Genomic DNA, 20,596 nt, shown 5'->3' with positions numbered 1-20,596 from the left:
GCAGTGATATAACAGTGGACAAATGAGAAGCTGGTATGATAGTGACAGAGAAAGAACATAAACAAATAAAGCAGTAGGTAGTGAGAAATGTTATGGTTCAATTATGTAATTTTTTAAAATACATGTACAAACATATATAAATATAGACAACAACTGGAAAGGTACACAGGACAAAAGTGGCAGCAGCTGACTCTGGGCTGACCACAATGGCTGCAGCTGGAGGGAAAAAGGGGACCCTAATTACTCTTCCGTTGGCACCTTTTGAGTTTAGTACTATGTAAATGTATTATATAGTCCAAAAAATTGGTTTTAGAATAATGTTCTCTTTTAGTGATGATTCAGAAATACAAAGGTACCACACCAAAAGAAAAGCTTTTGTCCATTCAGGGAGATGCACATGTGAACCCTAAGAGCTCCCTGGGAGCACTGCACCCTTTGCAGTCTTCCACAAAGCCAGGAAGCCGTTTGGGAGGTTGCTTTAGCCTTTGGTCCCATTGCTAATTTTGCAAAACAAGGCAGCTGTATTAAATTGGCTAGAGATCTGATTTTAGGGGAAGGCCAGAAGGCATGGGGCACAGTGCAGAATCCAAGCCAACCAACCAACCTAGATTAAATCCTACTCCACTACTAGCCATTCAGGATCTGTGTTCCTTAATAAACAAATGGGGTAAGGTTTCAATGAGTTGGTATATGATAGTGCCCTGTTCAGTGCCTGGCACACAGTAAATCCTCCACAGTGTTTGGCAGTTAATAGAAGAAGCAAGCTAATGACCCTAAAACCAATTGGCAGTGGGTCTTCAAAAAAGAAAATTCCAGTCTCTATTGGGTCAGTTCTCCATTCCACACAGGGTGAGTGGCCATCAATCAGCACCCTGAGGCTTTAGAAACAATTCGAACCATATCTGTGTATTCAATATTCTACCTTCACCAAGACTGGGAAATTCCCATCCAATTTGTTAGGCAAAATATTTCAGCACTTAAAGGTTAAACATTTAATTATCCAGAGCTATTACTTAACCAGATAAACCTCAAGCCTGCAGAAATGGGGAAGTGGGATAGGAAAGGAAAAAGAGGTAAAGGTTGTTAGTTTGTTTTGTTTGTTTTTCCCTGCCCTATGAGGGGGAAAAAAGTGGATATGTTCCAAGATCCCAGTGGTGGGAGAGGTGAGTTCAGTCCACAAAAGTCTACTTCAACCATAATGTAGAGGAAATGCTGGGAACTTATAATAAATAAATAAACAAGTACAGTAGATGTTAAAGGGCTCTAACAGCCAGCTTGAGATCCTGGTTATCTCATCTGAATTCTCCATTTGAGGGAAAAGTTCCTGTTTTCTGATAGACAAGACTGAAACAGAATGCACCTCTACTTTCCCAGGGTAGTTTTGAGGGAAGAGGTCAACCAATGATGGGTGAGTGATAGGAGCTGGAGGGAATTAGGGGATTAAGGAGGCGTGGTGCTGAAATAATAGGAACTAAATGATAGCCTCTGAGATTTACTTCAAAAGAATGGGGAGCCTCCTTCCCTCCCTCTGCACCTGTGGGTGTTCACTATATCAGTCTACTTCTATGGGTGGAAATTTCCATAATAACAAAATTCGTAGAGAGAAGGTGGAAGCAGGGGGCCAGAGGAGCTGTCTCCAGCAGGTGACTGTGCCACCCAAAGAACAGGGAGGGAAAAGAGATCAGAAGATCCCCTAGCTCCCTCCTGAGCTTCCCTGCTTAAGTACAGGCAGGGAGCACACAATCAGGAGGTCCTAGCCCTCAAAGCCCTCACAGGCAGAAACAATCACTATCCCAAACGACCTAGAGAGTTGAAATCAGCTACTGATCAAGGAAACCTAAGTCATGGTTGCTATTCTGCCCCAAATATGGGCACAGTCACCAACTACTCATCACCAAAGAATAAATTCACCTCAAATCCGGGTGCCACGACCTGCCCACTTCACCTTCGGCCTCTCCCTGCTCAAGGTGCACGCGGCTCTAAGGCGCTAGGAAGCCCTTCACATAAGGTCCCGGGCAAAAGGGTGAGTCCCGCCAGGGTGCAGGGGGCGGGATCCTCCCGCGTCCGCCAGTGGGCGGGCAATGGCCACAGGCCAGATCGAGCTTGATTTCAAGTTCAACAAGCCTGTTCCGCCTTGCGGACCTCAAAAAGCCCTTGAGTCCAACTCACAGGTTCCCCCTGTATTTAAAGCACAAATTGCACAGTTCGCTAACTCTTTTAAGTCTCCCAGCGAGCTACAGTATGGAGGTAAAGTTCTAACTGCACGAGTGAGGAAAATGAGATTTCGAAAATAAAAGCTGCTTGTGAGCCATCCGGGCGGAGTCTGGAGCTCAGGCGCCTGAGGTCGTAGCCTCTCGGTCCCACCCAGCGCGCCGGCAGAGTTGCTGTCCCAACCCTGCGCACTGGCGGCCCACGCACAGCTCCGCCGAGGGGGGAGCATCTAAACAGTCACCGCTGCTGGACATGCCTGCATTTTGCAAGCACCGCTTCAGTTGGACCTTCAGAGTTGGAGGTCCCGAGGCAGACGAAGACAAAAAGAATCCTAAGCCCTTGTTCCCAGAGGGCGGGGACAGGTGAAAAGGACTAGGCTGGTCCTACACCTCTGGGGAGTCTAAGGAAAAGAGTAGCAAGAAGTCTTGGAGTTGCAGATAGGACCTCAGGGAGCCGTTTCCACGAAGCGGACGCGCGGACACGTCCCTCCAGGTCTTTCGATCCAAAACACACCCCAAAGGGAATGCCGCTCCCACCTGGAGCAAAAACTTATTCCCACGTCGGTTCCAGAACCCGCGTGCTCCCACGGCCTCCCGACCAGCCCAGCGCAGGTGCCCGCTCCGGCCTCACCTGCCAGGCGGCCGAATTCGCGCGCACGAAGCTCGCGCAGGCTCCGCTGGCCGTAGCCGTAGGCGAGGGGCTGCGAGCTCGAGTCCCGGAACCGCGCGAAGTCCAGCAGCTCAGCCCCCCGCGACGTCGCCCCGCCGGCCATGACCCAGGCCTGCTCGCCGCGCCGTCCAGGCCCGTCCGGCGAGGGGAAAAGCCGAGGCCGTCCTGCCGTGACTCCGCCCCGCCGCTCTGGGACCGCGCCTCTGGGCCGGCGCGGGGCACGGGTCCGCGGCCGAGGGCGGCGCCTCCGAGGCGGGCCGGGCTTGCCGGGGTAGCGCTGACTCACCGGGTTTCACTTCTTTCCTGCCCTTTTCCCACCTGGGGCGGGCCGAGGCAGGGCCCGTTTGGGTTGTTTCTTCAGACAGCTTCCCGACGGAACCCACGGGGATGCCCCCAGACGCTTAAAATCCAAAATCCTCGCTTACCTGTGGTCCCCCAGAGAGGCTGGTGGAAGAACTAACGAATTGCTTTTTCCTGCTCGGCACTTCCTCAAACCGTGCCGTGCTCCCCGCCCGATCCTCCTAACCCGAGACCCGCGCAGTGGACCCTCACACTCTGTGACTGGCCCCTCGCTTGCTGGACTGGGCGTTTTCAAGGAGACTTTCCGGTTGCTGCTTCCCATTGGGGCGTGTGCTCTGCGTTTCTGAGAAGGCGACTGAGCAAAGGGTAGAAGAGGAAAAGATTGGGGATCCACGGGGTTGGCTAAGATCTCGGAGGCCGCGCACCGTTGGAACCGGGCAGCTAGTGTGCGACCAGAACCAGAGCTTGTCTTCCGCTCTGCTCTCGGTCTCGTATCCTCGGTGCCGGAGGCAGAGCGTCTCTTTCCCAGTCACCACGGCCTCAAGTATGCTGGGGCAGGCCAAACCCATGGGCCGAAGTGCGGCGCCGGCTGCAGAGCGGGCAGGCAGGTGCGTTAAGTGCCGCCCAGGTACCCAGGAAGGAGCCCTCGGGTGCGATTCCAGATTTTGGGCCCGCCTCCGAGGATGGAGTGAAAGGCGACCAGGTCTTGGATGCCCAGGTGAGGTGCCTGCTGTGGAACTAAGTCAGGGGAAAAAGGCAGTGCGGAACCCACTGCGGAGAGGGCAACGGGATGGGAGCTTAGGTGAGCTGGGCGGAGTGGGGTCGAGGAGTGGACCGCTGACCCTCGAAGCATACCGCGGTGAGACGAGGTAGGAAGGGTGCCCAGGCCACGAGCCAGCGCTGTGCCGCAGCCAGGCCTGCAGTCACCCAGTGGGTGGGCAACAGAGGCCTTGGGATGCATGTTGACAGGTACTGCAGACTCCTGGATCCAGCCTCTGCCTGTATAAAAGGTACCCCTAGGGCTCTGCTGCCAGGTGGGCCAGCGTGAAAGCCTGGGGGAGGGCAGTGCATAGACATACCTCTCCCGGACTGTGGGGTCTGGGGAGGGTCTATAAGGCCCTGGCTAGAGGTGCTGTGTTCTGGGGCTGCAGTGTTACAGCCAGTTCAACCAGTGCCTGCGTGCCTCAGTGACCTCTGCAGGCAGGCCGTTACAGCTCTTCTTGCTCACTGCCCAATGCCCAGGACCTTAGTCGACAAGCACTCCTCTTGTTCTGTAAGGGAAGAGTGTATTGATGAAGAAGTACCTATGCCTGCCCATTGGCGTCACTGCCCACCCACCCCACTTCTGCTTACCTTCTGGTCATTCTTGGAGCAGGAGGCTTGGGCACAGGTGCCATCTTGGGCCCTCTCCACTGCCCTCCTCCTGTAAATGTGATTTAGAGCGACAACAATAACAAAGGCAGGCACTGCCCTGGGCAGGTGTACACTCTTCCCTGTACTAGTTACTCAACAATTAAATAAACAGATCTATGGTGGCAGTTACAAGTGGGGAAGGAGAGGCACAGAGAGGTATAGTAACTTGCTCCAGGGCACATAACTTGAGGAAGATGAATAAGCTAACACCTGCGAAGTCGGTCTCCAGAGCCCAACCAGTTAACTGTGTTCAACAGTCTTTCTCTGCAAGCCTCTGCAAGCCTCAGGGCCTCAGTTTCCACGTCAGTAATTTGGGAGAGTGGTGGGTGTTGGTTTTGCCCCTTACCCCTCCTTTTAATGCCATAATTTACAGTGAGGATGTCCTCTAGAATAGGCATTTTCAGGCATTAACTTGCATGGAATCACCTGAAAGTCTATTAAAAATGCAGATTCTGATTCTTTAAGTTTGGGGTGGAGCATGAGGTTTTGTGTTTCTAACTGTCCTGGAGGATACTAACTCTGGGGGCTATGAGTAAAGCCCTAGGTCATTTCCATGGGAAGATAGGGAGTACCTCTCCTCATGTTGTTCTGTGGCCAAATAACAAACCCCAGATTCACAGGGGTTTAGGACAAACTTGCCTAGTGAATCATCTGGGCCAAGTCAGTGCAGAACGCTTTTTTTTTTACTTTTAATTGTGGTAAAATATACATAAAATCTACCAGTTTAGCCATTTTAAAGTGTACAGTTCACTAAAGTTAAATATTCATATTGTTATGCAATCAATCTTCAGAACTCTTCATCTTGCAGAACTAAAACTCTACCCATTAAACAACTTCCCATTTCCCCCTCCCTGTAGCCTCATGACAACCACCATTCTATTTTCTGTCTCTGAATATGACTATTCTAAGTACCTCATATGAAAGGAATAATATAGTGTTTGTCTTCTTGGGACTGACTAATTTCACTTAGTGTAATGTCCTTAAGGGTCACCAATTTTGTAGCATGTGACAAGATTTCCTCTTTTAAGGCTAAATAATATTCCACTGTATGTGTATACACACCACATTTTGTTTATTCATTCATTCACTGATGGACACTTGGATTACTTCCATCTGTTACCGGGCTGAGTTTATTCTCCTAGGTTTTTGTCCCCACCATAACAAAGAATTGAAAGGCAGAAACACAATAGTGAAGCAGAATTAAACTTTTTTTTGAATACACTCCAAATGAAGAGCAGGCCAGAGTCAAAGAAGACAAAGGCCCCAATCTGTTAGGCAGGAGGCCTGTACATTACATTCTGGCTAGGAGGTGTGTCTTTGACAAGGTGGGGTCATCTGATTGACAGGTCCTCTATGTAGCATCTCTCTCCGTTCACATGTCCTTTCCCAGATGAGGTGTGGTTTGGGCAGTTCTTAATTTTGTTCAATTGTGGCCATGTTGGGATCTGGTTGGGACCGGTTTGGCCTGGTCCTGATAGGCAAGCAAGCCATTTCCCTGCAAAGCCTTTGTTGTCTTCACATGGGACCCCTGCCTGGGCAGTTTGGGTGGTTTTTTCCTTGAACCTTGTCTTCCCCTTCCCCAGCCGCTCATGTCTATCTTCCTACCTACCATTCCTAACACACCTCTTAGCTGTTATGAATAATGCTGCCATGAACATGGGTCTATAAATATCTCTTTAAGACCCTGCTTTCAGTTCTTCAGGATGCAGGTATAGAATTGCAGGAGAGAGGAAAGGGGCTACTTCTAACCAGGGAGCCTGGGAAAGGTTACCCCAAAAGAAGAAGGCTTTGACCTGGGCCAGAACAATGAGCCGGTGAGGAAGGGGGAGTAGTGGTGTGTGGGAACACCAGGAGCCTCAGCCTTTAACTGCCACACTCAAGTGCATTTCACCAAGATTCTCTAGGCCTTTCCTGATGGAAAGAGGCAGTTGGGAGATCAGATTGCTCACTTCCTGAAGCCAAACCTCTAGTCCCCACCAACGAATGCCATGTGTTCACCATTCAATGATCCTGTGCTATAAGCCTATATCATCTTCCCTGTTCCCACTGCTGGCCTTGGCACTTTGGAGGAACCTGAGCTGATGCATGCTGAGGTCCAGAAAGTCGGCTTCTGCACCCAAAGTTTACAGCTTTATAGCAAAACAGCTCTTCAGCCCCTATTTACAGCCCTCTCTCACCTAGAAACCATGAAAAAGTATATGCCTATGCACTAGACTGGGAGACAGGAGAGACAGCCCTGATTTTGTACTTAAAGTCCCTCCCCTTTGTCCCTGGTTCTCTACTCAGGACACTGTCTCCCCCAAACCCCTTGATCCCAAGTTAACAGACTTCTATAGGACACTACCCCTGGTATCCCCTGGTGATGGACTCCATTTGTGAGAATCTCCACTACACATAAGGCGTCATTCATATACTATTCCTTGTCACTCACTTAGCAAAAGCTCAGTGAGTGCCTCTCCGAGTGAGTTGAGGAAGAAGGCTGGGCAGATTTGGGAGCAGAGTTGCAAAGTTTTAAGTGAGGCTAAGGAATTGGAATTTCCATTCTGAAGTTTTGAGCAAGAAAGTGCCCCCCAGAGTTTATTTAGGTAGAACTGTTGAATGATCATGACCAGGCTGGATGGGGTGGTGAGAATTGGGGGCAGGAAAACCAGCTACAACCTCTTGTAACCTGTCCAGGCTTGAATCACTGAAAATGCAAATGGGCTTTGACAGCAGCATTCATTCACTATTCACTGGGAGCTGCTTCCTGCTAGGGACATGGTAGGTGCTGGGAAGACAACAGTCAATAAGACAGCCTCTGCCTGCAAAAGCCCTGGAACAGTGAAGAATGGGACTGCCATCAGATCACCCCTCCACACTGCAGAATCCTGGAGAAGTGGGACTCCAGAGGTCCTGGAAAAGAAGATGGCAGAAGGAGGGCAGCCTTCCATGTGCAAAGGCTGGAGGCGTGAAAAGTCTCCGAAAATTCCAGAAGCAGGATCTTCAGTGAGCTGGAGCACAGGTTGAGGCCTTAGGGATAGCAACATTTAAGGGGTATCTGCCCCAAGCCACTGACTGGTGAGAGGTACGAAGAGAGAGGTAGAGGAGGGCTAGAGTGCCTGGGGGTATCTAAGGCTAAAAAGCCAGTTAGGGCAAGGACTCATCAGATAATTGGATTTGCTGGTTAGGTGGTATGCGGTACCCTGACAGTTTTGTTATCTTGGGGATGGAAGGTCCATTTATAATGTTCAGATCTTAAATGGTGAGGAAGGATACAGGTTTTTCTGCTTGATCGTGGAGGTAGTTGGGAGCTGCAGTAATGATGGATCAAGTTTCCTGCCAAGTCATGATAGGGGGTGGTTGGTGTTTCAGAGAAGGCTGAATTTGTTTTGGATAATGAAATTAATTTAGTATCTCCCTAACAATGAAAACCTGTCGACCTGATATGCTGGTACCAGAGAAATGAGAACAAAGCCTGCACAGCAGGACCAAGACAGCAGTGGAGCAGGTTTTCTCGGAAACCTGGTAGAGTTGAAGCTCTGGTGGAAATAACTTGAGAGCAGTGGAGCAAAAGATCAGAAACCCTAGGAAGCTCCCTCCCCTGGAGTGACAGAAGACATTTTCTGTGAATAGAAGCTATGAGGGCAGCTTGGAATGACGACATGGTTAGGAACAAGGCTTCAGTATATTTACACCCATAATGTTCAAAACTACAAAACTCCACCAGTACTAGGCAGACATAGGAGAGGGTGGGTGGACCCAGAGCAGGGAGCTTCCTGCAGCTGTTTTCCCGAGGGCTTGGCTTCTCCCTGTGTTCACTGTGGGGAGAAGGGCCACTGAACCAGGCCACCCCCTTTTTGATCCCAGAAGGGAAAGGATCTCATACCAATTATTCACTGACTCATGGATTACACTGGAGAGTGTTTCCTCTGCCAGCCAGCCATCTGTGTTCTCAACTTTATTTATCCTTGAATTCATTAAATATTTGACAATACACTGTGCTAGATGCTGTGCACAACAAGAAAATAAATCCAATGCCTTGATGTTTAGGCTTTAGTAGGCTTGTACAGTGGGCTTTCACTAGTCACCTACCCAGCACGCAATGCCCCTCTGATTCTGCTTTGGAAAACAACCCCATGTGGAGCAGCCATGTGGCCCTAATTAGACCCACCCTGCCTCCTGCTCCAGAATAGTTGACCACTTGCTACATCTAACCGGCAGGCCCAAGCCACACAATGTGTGGTCTAACCCTAACCTCGCCCACTGTGCTTAGTTCAGGATGTTGGGGTCAGAGTAAAGTTAGGGACTTAACTGTTTAAAGGCTTATTCTCTTTGATATGAGCAAGGAAATCTGTAACTTCATGGGCTGGTTTCATCCATGAAGGAGGGCAGCCTTAGAAGAAAACTGACATGAGCAGAGAGCAGAGCTGAAAAGAATTAGAGAAAGATAAACAGCACCTCGACCAAACAATACTGAACTGTCCTGCCACTGGAGTAATTCAGTTATGTGAGCCAGTAGTTTCTTGTTATCATTTTGAGACAAACTTTTTTTACCACAGAAAACATATAATAATAATTTTCAATTGATAGTTTAAGACATATATAAAAGTAAAAGATGGGAAGTGACAAATGCAATAAAAGAAAATAAGAATAAAATTCGATGGAATTCAGAGAAAGGATACTTGAAATAAGGAAATTAATAAAGGCTCTATGGAGGTGACATGAGCTGAGCTTTATTTAATCATAACAGTAAATTACCAATTATGGTATCTAATTATTTCAATCCAGGCCCTAGGCTAGCATTTTTCATTCATTGCTCTCATTTAATCCTCAAAACCTACAAGGTGGTTACTTTTTATGCAGTGAGACTAAATTTGCTCTTCTAGAATAAAACACCTCAATTCTCAGCTGAGCATTTAGCCAGATGCAGTAAAGATTTCATTTTCTAACTTCTCTTGAGGTATGGCTGTAAGATTAAATTCTGACCAAAGAGATTGAGCAGAACTAGGTGGACTTCCAAGTTTTCTTAAAATTAGGGATAGACCTTTCCTTACACTTTCCTCCTTTCTTCTGGTTAGAATGCAAAGATCATGGCAGGAGGCCAAGCCGCCACCCTGGATCATGAGAACTGCACACACTGAGGATGGCAGCCAGCAAAGAGCAAGTCTGGGTTCCCTGATCATGTTAAAAGCCTTCCTGCCTGTCCTTGTCTGCTTACCTTGATTCATTTGAGAGCAAACTTCTATCTTGCATAAGCCAGAAATTAATTTTGCATTTTCTTCCAAACACAGTTGATCACTAATATCTCCATTTTCAGAGATGAGGGTAAAAGTTTATCCAGTTGTAGCCAGTTTGTCAGTACTTCAAATGCACTTCTGACTCCTTGAGTCCAGGTTCCAACCCTTACTTTAGACTGCCTTGAGAAATACACTCAATTTGTACAAAAGTGGGTATTCCTCTTATAGATAGCCCAGGATTTTCTATGGTGGCCAGGATCTCTAATTTAAGAGAGAATGAGTCTGTCCTTTTATTTTATTCCTGAATAGGCATAGTCTCCCTTCACATCCCACATTCTCCCTTTGGAGTCAATAACCAACTCTGCTTCCTTCCCCGGAGGCTACTGTGAAAACTGATTTGGCTCCTTGCTGTCCAAGGTAAACACATACTCAGAACAATCCAAACACCTCTCCTCCATCTAGGAAAGTTACAGAGGTCAGAAGACAGTGAAAAGACAGCAACTGCTTAGGCTGTTGCTTGGCATCAATTTCAACTTTGATGCTGTGATTCAGGGACAGACCTTAAATATCAGGGGAGAATGGGGAAGAGCAGGTCAGAGGTTCTGAAATACTCATCAGCAACTCCAGAGCAAAATTCTGAGTGCCTTTTTGCTTTAGATAAGAATTACTACACTACGGTCCAAAGGGTGCTCCTCTAGCAGATTAAGATGTATGTGTATAATTACAATGTAGACTACCCAAATGTACACCAATTCCTCTGAACACTTACTAAACTGAATTACCAAGGTGATTACTAAGGAAGATGCTTCAGGACAACTTGGGAAAACCAACAAATTAAAACAATTACCAACCATGAACTCAGGCTCTCCTGCTTACAAACACGGCCTGCTTACAGGGAAGCTTAGGGGGTTGAGTTCTGTGCTGGAAAAGGCTCTATAAGGATGAAGTCCACTGTATCTGCTCTGGAATACTGCATACATGGAGTCCAAACAAATCCCTGTATGCCAGTGTGGAGAAAGACTCTGATCCTTTAGCTGACAAGCAAGGAAATCATACTTCAGGGCATGCTGGTTTCTGAGGTTAAGAAGCTTGGATAATCAGTCTTGGTGCATGTATGAGCGTGTGTATGCAAACACACACACACCCCTCAGGGATTGAGAGAAGTATATACAGATTCAATAGTCTAGAACTGCACTGTCCAAAGGAGGGTGGCCATTAGCCACAGGTGGCTACTGAGCACTTGAAATACAACTAGTCTGAATTGAGAAGGGCTCTAACTGTAAAATACACTCTATCATATGAAAACTACAAAAAAACTATGAAATATCTCAATCTTTCATATTGATTATACATTGAAACAATACTATTTGGATAAACAATACATTTGGATTTAATGAATGTCATTAAAACAAATTTCATTAAAATAAAAAACCTGTCACTTTTTATTTTCATTATGTTGCTACTAGAAAATTATAAATTACATATGTAGCTCACCATTTTCTGTTGGACTAGAAATACTGGATAGTGCTGGTCTAGAAACCTCCATTTACACAAAAGTATTACTCAACTCCTTCAGAAGCAAAAATGTCATGTCATCTAGATAATGGCATAAACTCCCTAGAAAATCTTCAGCTCCCTTTTTTCAGCATACTTACTACATACAGTATTTCATGGACATTTAATTACCAACTTGCCGGATTACTCACTGTTCCAAAGGGGCTGGGACAAGCCTCCACTCTCACACCAGGCTTCGGGGTACCTCTTCCCAGCCCCTTAACCTGTCTCCACCACCTCACGACTTTTGTGGCCTGCCTCCCAAACCTCAGCTGGCACACTCAACATTCTGTTTCTAGCACCTTCTTCTTTCCTCTACTTGCTACTCATTCTCCCTGGGGAACATCCTTCACTCTCATGACTTTATTCTTCCTCTCATGACTCATGTGACTTCACATAAATTCAGATGACTCAGAACTCTGTTTTTCAGCCCCTGTATCTATCAGTTTAAATGTCAAGATACTCTACTTTAAACCAAACCCCCAAAGAAAAAACTATGTACTTTTGAAGAATGAAAGGAAGGACTACAGTTCAGACTCACAACCACTGGACAAATTCCTAGAATGGCTGGTGTGTACTGGGAAGAATGGGTCAAGACCACATTTTGTGGGGTCTGTTTATTTACAAAAACTATTAAAATAAAAATTGAGTATATCTAGTTTTATCTCTTTTATTTTTCTATGCCTCCCTCTGAAGAGGGTAATAGTGAAATGTCCCATGAGAGTGGGCCCAAAATAGCACAAAATTAGGCAAAATTCGTCATGAAGAACATAGGTTTTTAATCTGGGACAAATGAATGGATGCAGGTCTGACTCCCTCAAAGTTTAGTTAAGGTTCTGAGGTGAGGGTATACACATATATAACAATTTGAAGAAAAGAGTCTGTAGTTTTTGTCACATTTCAAAGAGTCTATGACCTAAGCAAGTACTGTTATAGGACTTAAAAATGAAACTTGATGAAATCATGAGGTAAATAAAGATTATATAGTTACATGATATTTTAAGATACCAATAATTAATACTTGTAGTTACTAAGTCCATTACAGTGCACATCTGTTAACTTTGTGTATCTTCACAGTATGATCTTCACCACAACTTGCAAAGTGTAACCAATCAGTGCCTTCTGCTTCATTCTGTTCAGTTTTTCCAAAACAATTTTTCTTCCAGCATAATTTTTTGATAGCGAGTGTATGACTTTGGCTAAAACGAGACAGACAAATCACAAAATGAATGTCTGCTATGGCCACAAAATATTTTACACGGTGTTAACCTACACATTAATTTAGTTAGTATGCTTTTAATATTAATGTTGTTAACATAAATGAAAATCAAAACCTGAAAACAAAAATGTACAGTTTAAATACCATCACTAATATTTTAGCAATTTTATTCTAACCCTGAAAACATTTTACTCTACTTACTTAAAACTGTCAGATAAATATCTTACTGACTAAGGATACCACCAAAAAGAGCAAGAACAAAACAATGAATTTCTGTCAAATTTTGTTTTAATGATTAGTGAAATGATATTAATTGATTGGCTATTAAAATCATTTTGGATAATATTACTAAATATGTCTCATTTTTAAAGAATTCCAACTTTGCAACATATTCTGGGTTATTTAATTCTTTTGACATCCCTGTGACAAGGATGGACTCTTACATTTTTACTGCTGGGTAAGGAAAAATAGTAAAAGATTTAATAAACTGCCCAGTGAAAGAACCCTGGTCTCCAATGTGACTTTTAACTGCATGACCTTGGGAAAGACTCTCATATTAATGTGTCCCTCACCACCACCCCCATTGGCAGACCTAGCATGCCACCAAATATAGATTGTTAATAAATTCCTATGGAAATATAATATCCTTTATAAATTAACCTGCAAATTAGAATTCCAAACCAAAATGTAATAAAGCAGAAACCATCTGTAGGTTTTAAGGTGGTAAAGACCGAAAACAATGACAAAGCACACAAATTGTACTTTCAGATGCTGAGAGTCCCTGTTATCAGAGGCACTCTCAGAATAAAAAGGTAAGAATGAAGTATAATCTTGAGATAATGAAACATTTTAAAAGTCAGCATGCTAGAACCTATGCAACATAGTGATTGTAAGCACTTGGAAGTGGCCACTTTGGGAGGATACACACATCTCAACAATCCTGACATTTTTCTAAAGGATATGCTTCCCCATTATGCAGGCTATGATTTGAGTACTCTCAGTGACAGCATATCTTCCTTTGAAGGGGAATGTGATTACTGAAAGCAGTCAAGAGTCATTTGGAGAAGAGCTTTATAAATAAAATCAATGCTGAGCTTGAAAAAAAAGCAATTGAATACAGTAACAAACGGTATTACAATTTGATTTTCTTGTATCACTAGTAAGCTAGTTCTGAACACAGTTCCTAAAGAGAAGTTCTAAAAATATTTTAAGTGACAGCAACTGGAATCTCATTTGTTACTGATACAAAGATTAAAAGTTCTCCATTTCACTAGAAGAATGATTTGTAGTAGTGACATCACTGAAACAAATATATATATATAGTATATTGCTTCCCAGGAGAGTTACTTCCAGGAACAATACTTTTCTGGCTATATAAACTTAAAGATGGTGCATGTCTTGTCTTTTTTTTTTTTTCTTGGTAATGTTTTCTAAATCTAGCATGATAATACATCACATTTAGAACACAGAGTTTTGGGAGGGAGACAATATAAAGGACAGTGTTTGTATTACCTTTGTATCTCATTACTAGCAAAAACTTTCATTTAAAAGGTACTTGAAATTTGGTAAGTAGAATATTAGCAGTCCACATAACATATATGTGTTAAGTCAGGAATTAGTTCTTACAAATCCAAAGTCACCGTAATGACTTAAAAAAAATCATAAAATAACTAACTCAAATTCTGTATGTGTCCCTTTCCATGCTTTCCAAGGGGCTTCCTGTCAGTACCCTACACTTGGGCCACGAGGTAGTCTGTGTAACAGATAGAGGCAGAGTGAGGACCATGGACAGGGCAAGTTGAAAGTAAGGGAAAGAGAAGGGAGAGGAGTCCAGAGATTTTTAAATGCCTGGAATGTGGAATTTCACTGGAGTACTACCTTATTCTATAATGAGCACTAACATGGTTTGCCAATAAGAAGATAAACTACCCTAGATGAAATATCTTGTAAAAGACAGGTGCTCATAAGTCTCTCTCCATCAAGCCAATCACTTTCATCATGATATTGGCATTTGGAATTGTACCTGAAATTATATTTTGAACAGTTCAGATATAAGAAGGTTGAAGAAACCCAAGAAAATCTGACAGAATGATGTTACTGATTTTTTTAAAAATTCAGACATTTTTAAAGAGTAAAATTTTTAAATAATAAAAAAGAATTTTAAAAACTTATTAAAAAATGACCCTTGCTGTCTGTCTAGGCAGGTGGGGAGAAGGTTGTAAATGGCAGGTGTGTTAAGCCAGCCCAGATGGCAAAGGCCAGTGCCAAGGGTATGAGGCTCAAGGAGCGCTTACTGCACTTGAAGGCAGTCATGTGGTTTTGAGACAGTTTGCTCCATTACGGGATGTGAGCTGAAGGGTGCAGCAATCAAAACACTATCTATAATATTCCAAAATATCACCAACATTTTGAATCATATTTTAAGAACCTACTGACGTCAAATTCTAAAACACATCATTATGAAAATCACTTTCATCTCAAATGTCTCTGTAAAGACAATATGCAAACAAGCAGTCTGGTCACATAAACTTTAAAAATTTAACCAAGTGCAATAAAGTATCAAAAATCAATTTCAACAGACTACCCCAAAATCTAGAGGTACCACTTAGTGGTCAGCACCATGAAGAGAAATTTATGTTCCTCCCTAAGCAATGTGGCATAAAATATGCCACTATAGATAAATATTGTATGATCTCAGTTATATATGCAATCTAAACACAAACACACAAACTCACAGAAGAAGAGTTCAGACTTGTAGTCACCAGAGACAGCATTGGGGGAGGTGGAGTTGAAGGGAAGGGGTCAAAAGCCAGTTACAAGATAAATAAATACTGGCAATGTAATGTGCAGCATGATGACCATAGTTAACACTGCTGTATGACACACAGAGAAGTTGTTAAGAGAGTTAAATCCTAAGATCTTCATCATAAGAATTTTTCTTCCTTTTTTCTTATATGTATATGAGAAAGCAGATGTTAACTGACCCTATTGTGGTAATCATTTCATAATTTATGTAACTCAAACCATCATGCAGTATGCCTTAAACTTACAGTGTTATATGCCAATTACTTCTCCATAAAACCAGAGGGAAAAAATTTGCTGCTAACGACTCCGTGCTTTCTACCTAATCTGATAGAAGCAAAAATAGGAAGAAAATACCTTTGATTTGTTTCTACACAGTGGGTCCAGTCATTTATTTCTGGAACTTGATCCGTCTTTTTCCAGGTGTATAAACAAATCTTTCCACACTCTAATCCTACTGCAACAATGTACCTGTTTTTAAGGAGGAGGGGAAGATAGTTACTAATTTAGCATGAATTTCTGCCATCCACCATTACCCAACTGTCCCTGGCTTACAGACTATTTGAAAGTGCCACGCCCCTGTGCCCTCACAGGGATGGCTCCCCATTGACAGTACACACAGCTCGACCTCTGTCCTCTTCCAGCTAAGCTCATGAGCCCACGTTTCCCTGGCTGGCTATCAGGCCCCTCATTCTACCAAAGACACTTGTTACACAGAAAGCCACCACAGTCCTAAATTTGGCGAAATAAGAACTTTTGAGCCACACTCCCAATCTCTATTTCAACACTCTGAACATCACCAAGTTCTACCAATTTCACATAAGCATTTTGAAAAAAATAACAACTGGGAAGCTAAGAAAACCCATGAATGAAAGTGTAGGAGGGCTACATATTGAGAAACCAAGTGGTCTTCTTATAGGAAACATAAAACCAAGCCCCACCCAGAGACTGACCATTGGGAAAGGTTAAGCACCGGACAGACACTGACAGCTGTCACAGCTCCACCCACGTCCAGGACGGAGGAGCAGGGGCCAATGCTGTGCTCAATGGATTCTTCACTGAAGTCACACTCACCCCAGACAACGACCTAAAAGACAGATCAAACTCAGTAAAGCTTTCTAGCAATGCATTAGAAAGTATCTGTGGCATAGATGCCATCTAACACAAAATATTCACTCTCACATTTAAAAAAAATGCACCATTTACAATTGTATATGATGTTCCAGGACTTTTGAGTATTTCAAGCATCAGAGAGATAACACAGTGTAGTAGACACAAGTTTCTGTGACCTCAACTACCTAAGTGTGCTGGGCCAAGGACAGACTGCCCCTGCCTAGAGACCAGGGGGAGTCTAGCATGCCCTGTACACTCAGGAAACCAGCTCAGATCCAGTGAGATACTATGTGTCATGTCCTCAGCGAAGTGCTCATGCACCTCCCCAAAAGTTTTGACAAAACGTATGGGAATCAACCAAGTCCCTGGTTCTTCCTCTACTCACCCCACTGCTCAAGGAATCAACTCGGCTGTCAGGAGGACCTAACCTTGATGAGACCCCACATAAGAAATGAGGTTTCCCTGGAAGCTCAGACCTCAAAGGGGTGTGATTGGTCACCAAAAAATGGAGAGGAAAATGAAGTGCTCAACATGGAAATGAAGTGGGCAACAGGGAAATGGAGCACCCAAACAAGATTCTGAGCAGAGGCTGGGCTCTGTCCAAGCAAGCAGAGGGTGTTTCTGGGGACGTGTGGTGGATGATGCTTTGTCTGTTTCAGCCCTGACACATCCTCAAGAGCCACAGCTGGATCACTGGCTCCTGGTCGTGACTGCAGAGGACAAAGCAGTCCTGCTGCCTCAGTAGCTAGTGGAGTGCAGGCAAATAAACACGGAGTACGAAATGAAAAGGAAAACAAACAGGAAGAAGTGAAGGTTTGAGAGAAAGTCTTAGAGGCTGACATTTCAGTGTTTCACTGAGTGACAACATGCCCATACTAGCTCTCCACTTCAGTAATTTGTATCATAACTACGACTTAAGAGCACAGGGAGAGGAAATGCTCAATTGCCTCACCACCTCTGGTGTACAGAAATGGCAGAAAAAGGAAAGGACATTTTAAAGAGCTTGAAAACAGAAGGAAGCCTAGAGGCCTCCCAGAGAATATGGATGAGGGTCATGGTCAAGAACCTACTGCTAGCTAACTTGTATTGATTTTTTCAAAGCTTGGGACACACACACACACACACACACACACACACACACACACACCTTCATCTACTGAATAAAAAGGAAATAATCTTTCACTATAGAAGAAAATGTTCAATTTGTAAAAGTATGAAAAAGAAAAGTTAAAACTGTTTTCTGCTTATGCCCCTCCACCCACTCCTGCTCTCCTAGACTGTTTAAGTCTTGACCCATTTCATTTACTACTTTCTCCCATTGTGACCATCTGATGAGTCATGTGTCTGAAAGGTCTTCTTTTCATATTTGATATATCAGAGAAATGTATTTATAGAATTTAAAAAGAAAAGACTGTATTAATCTATGAATATGAAAAACACAGAACAGAATATACACATTGATTTTTAAAAGTTATATCAGAAAGTCAGGATTTTGTGTTTTCTATCCAAACATACCTGTTATAATATTATTTTAAAAATTAAGTTGAAAAATTACCTTTTTGTCTCGACTCCCAGTGAAGAAATACTTGCTATCAGGACTCCAGTCACAAGACCAAATAATCCTACTGTGCACAGCAGTGACTTTGTTGGTGAAGGCAAAGAGACTGAAGACTGGATCTGAAAGAAACACATACTCATTACTCACAAAGCAGACAAAGTGGTTTTTTTTTCAACTGTTAGAAAACTATGTTTAAGGGCCATTTACATCATGTAATTTAGTAATCAAATTATATATGCTGACTTTTGCAACAGACCAAGGCTAGGCAGCTGACCTCTCGCCAGAAGGCTGTGGGCATAGTTATCTTTCTAGTAGGTAATGCTTTTATATTGATTAGTCACTCTCTAGTTGATGACAAACATCTTCCATGCATTTAATTAAAAGTTCAATTTATGTCTATAAGAAGTCTGAAGCAATTTGCCTTACTCAGGAAGCAGCCAGATTTGTGTATTAAACTATGGGAAAAAGATTAAAGCACCCTTAAATAATGTTAAAAAAAACTTTTAAAAAAATCTTTTCCCTTGTAAGATTAAATGTAGGGTAACTTCTAGCCCTTATGTAAAGTAAACCTAAAACACATAACTCATTATGAAGAGGGAAAAATTAATCCATATCTGTAAAGATACAATAAATTCATGGATATGTTATTAACTTTTAAGTTGTTAAAAAGTAAAGGCTGCATGTTAGGAAATAATTAGTTGCAAAAGAAGTTAGTCTGTTCTAACACATACTGCTCATTATATGTCACAGTTCCTGGTATTCTCTAAAATACAAGAAACTAGGGGACTAGAAATACCACAAAATCAAACTATGTACAGGTTATATCAATGGGAAAATTAAAAATAGGACTAAGCAGCATAAAGATACTTTAAACACTCTAGGTTTTACTCAAACAAACTGGGGGAATAGAATAAACCACTGTTTTGCAATAACATAAAGCTTTTCTTTCCTTTTCTTCTTGACTTATGCCAGGCTCAGAATAGGATGCAGGTATACATGTCACCATCTTGCCCAGAGGTCATGTTATTCACAACAGATGCTAAATCACCCTTTCCAATTACCAAAGTGACAGAGGTAGGTAGGAAAGGGGTAAAGATAATGGTCATTCTAAGTTTCATAATTTAAATGTCTCTTCATTATGCCTGTCCCATAAGATCCTAGCTCAGAATATGCCATCCATTTGGTCTTATGGCTTTCTGTAACCATCTGCAAAATCTACATTTTCTAGATAGATTTTTGTTTCTTTAACTGAGATGTCTGAGCACATGTCATCCTGACTACATAATCACAATGTCAATCCAGAGATCCCCTAGATTTAATCTTCCAAAGTCAAGTCTTCCTCAGTTATAACAGAACTTTGAAAGACTTCACAAGTGAGACTGCCCTTCACCCTGTTATACTTTCTATTTTTCTTCAACCAATAGCTGTTCCAGGTGAATAAAATGAACACAACTGTTTCACTAAAAATCTTCCCAATCACTGTTTTACCTAACTCAGGTGAGATTGTGTCCTGCCTTCTCCACAGTGACCAAGTTCGATCTCTGGAAACAGCTAGTAAAAACCTGTCATTAGGTGAGAAAGCCATCTGTGTGACAGTCAAACTGTGGAAAACTAAATTCTGCACTTGCTTCCAAGATGTAGTGTTCCAAAGAATGATAGCTGCATGCTCTTTCTTAGCTGCCTGTAGGACAGAGATGAAACAGTGAAGCAATATAAGTAGAAATAAACCAAAAAGAAAACATTTTTTAAAATAACACATTGCTTAAATATTGGCACTCCAAAATATGAAATATCTATCTGATCCCTGAAAAACAAAATGAATCAGAGTGGGAAAAAAGGAAGAGGAAAAAATCATTGAACTCAATAACAACTTCAAGCTAAATACATGTATAACTAGAGTCCCCAAAAAGAATGAGAAGAAAAAATACTTACAAAGATGATGGCTGAAACTCTTCCAAATTTGATGAAAATGATAAACTTACAGATTCATGAAGTTCAATATAACCCAAAGGCAGGAAACATGAAGAAAACTATACCAACAATAATCAAATTGTATAAAGCCAGCAATAAATATAAAATTGCAGTTGGAGGGGTAAAACCCATTACTAAGTAACAAAGAAACATTACAGCCTGCTCATCAGAAATGATTTAAGTTAAAAAAGAAAATGGAGCAACCTCTTTAATGTGCTGAAAGGAAAACCATTAATTCTTTACCCATCACAAATGTCTTTCAAAAACGAAGGAGAAAACGATTTTCTCAGACAGACAAAAGCTGAAAAAACTCTTGACCAGCAGAATTGCCTTACAAGGAATTCTAAGGTATTTAGGCAGAAAGAAAATGCTATCTGATAGAATTTTTTTATTTACATCTTTTAAAATCATAAGTACTCAAAGCAAAAATAATAACAATGTATTGTGAGATTTTCATGAAGTAAAATGTAAACAACAATACTACCAAGTAGGGGAAAATGAAAGGGTAAGTAAGGGCCAAGGGCAGGCTGCCCCAAGATGTACCACTTTGGCAAGTAGATCTGTCAGAAC

General features: G+C 42.8%; 3 protein-coding genes across 10 annotated transcripts in view; 1 reads left to right on the top strand and 2 right to left on the bottom strand.

Moving 5' to 3' along the window:
* MOCOS (molybdenum cofactor sulfurase) overlaps positions 1 to 3,120 on the bottom strand; it is a 55,738-nt gene extending 52,618 nt beyond the window's left edge. For 2 of the 7 annotated variants that reach the window (XR_005024718.2, XR_008998323.1), the window contains exon 1: positions 2,842 to 3,120. Coding sequence is in view for 5 of the 7 variants with exons in the window: in XM_036885055.2 (XP_036740950.2) it covers positions 2,842 to 2,983 (142 nt within the window). In the remaining 2 variants the exon portion in view is untranslated. The remainder of the gene's footprint in view (positions 1 to 2,841) is intronic. The other 5 variants (XM_036885055.2, XM_057504120.1, XM_036885054.2 and 2 more) reach the window with 4 other exon arrangements.
* The window catches only part of SLC39A6 (solute carrier family 39 member 6), a 120,990-nt gene continuing 102,397 nt past the window's right edge, over positions 2,004 to 20,596 (top strand). The window contains exon 1 of the mRNA XM_057504122.1: positions 2,004 to 2,023. The gene's annotated coding sequence lies outside the window, so the exon portion shown is untranslated. The remainder of the gene's footprint in view (positions 2,024 to 20,596) is intronic.
* Positions 12,018 to 20,596, bottom strand: part of ELP2 (elongator acetyltransferase complex subunit 2) — an 83,390-nt gene continuing 74,811 nt past the window's right edge. For both annotated transcript variants that reach the window (XM_036885059.2, XM_036885061.2), the window contains 5 exons: positions 19,544 to 19,736; positions 18,053 to 18,174; positions 16,338 to 16,471; positions 15,742 to 15,855; positions 12,018 to 12,562 (listed from right to left, as the gene is read on the bottom strand). In XM_036885059.2, the coding sequence (XP_036740954.2) occupies positions 12,403 to 12,562; positions 15,742 to 15,855; positions 16,338 to 16,471; positions 18,053 to 18,174; positions 19,544 to 19,736 (723 nt within the window). In that variant the 3' untranslated portion in view covers positions 12,018 to 12,402. The remainder of the gene's footprint in view (positions 12,563 to 15,741; positions 15,856 to 16,337; positions 16,472 to 18,052; positions 18,175 to 19,543; positions 19,737 to 20,596) is intronic.

Source organism: Manis pentadactyla, chromosome 6 (assembly GCF_030020395.1).
Source record: "Manis pentadactyla isolate mManPen7 chromosome 6, mManPen7.hap1, whole genome shotgun sequence".
NCBI lineage: Eukaryota > Metazoa > Chordata > Mammalia > Pholidota > Manidae > Manis > Manis pentadactyla.
This window is presented reverse-complemented; position numbering and strand designations above follow the sequence as displayed.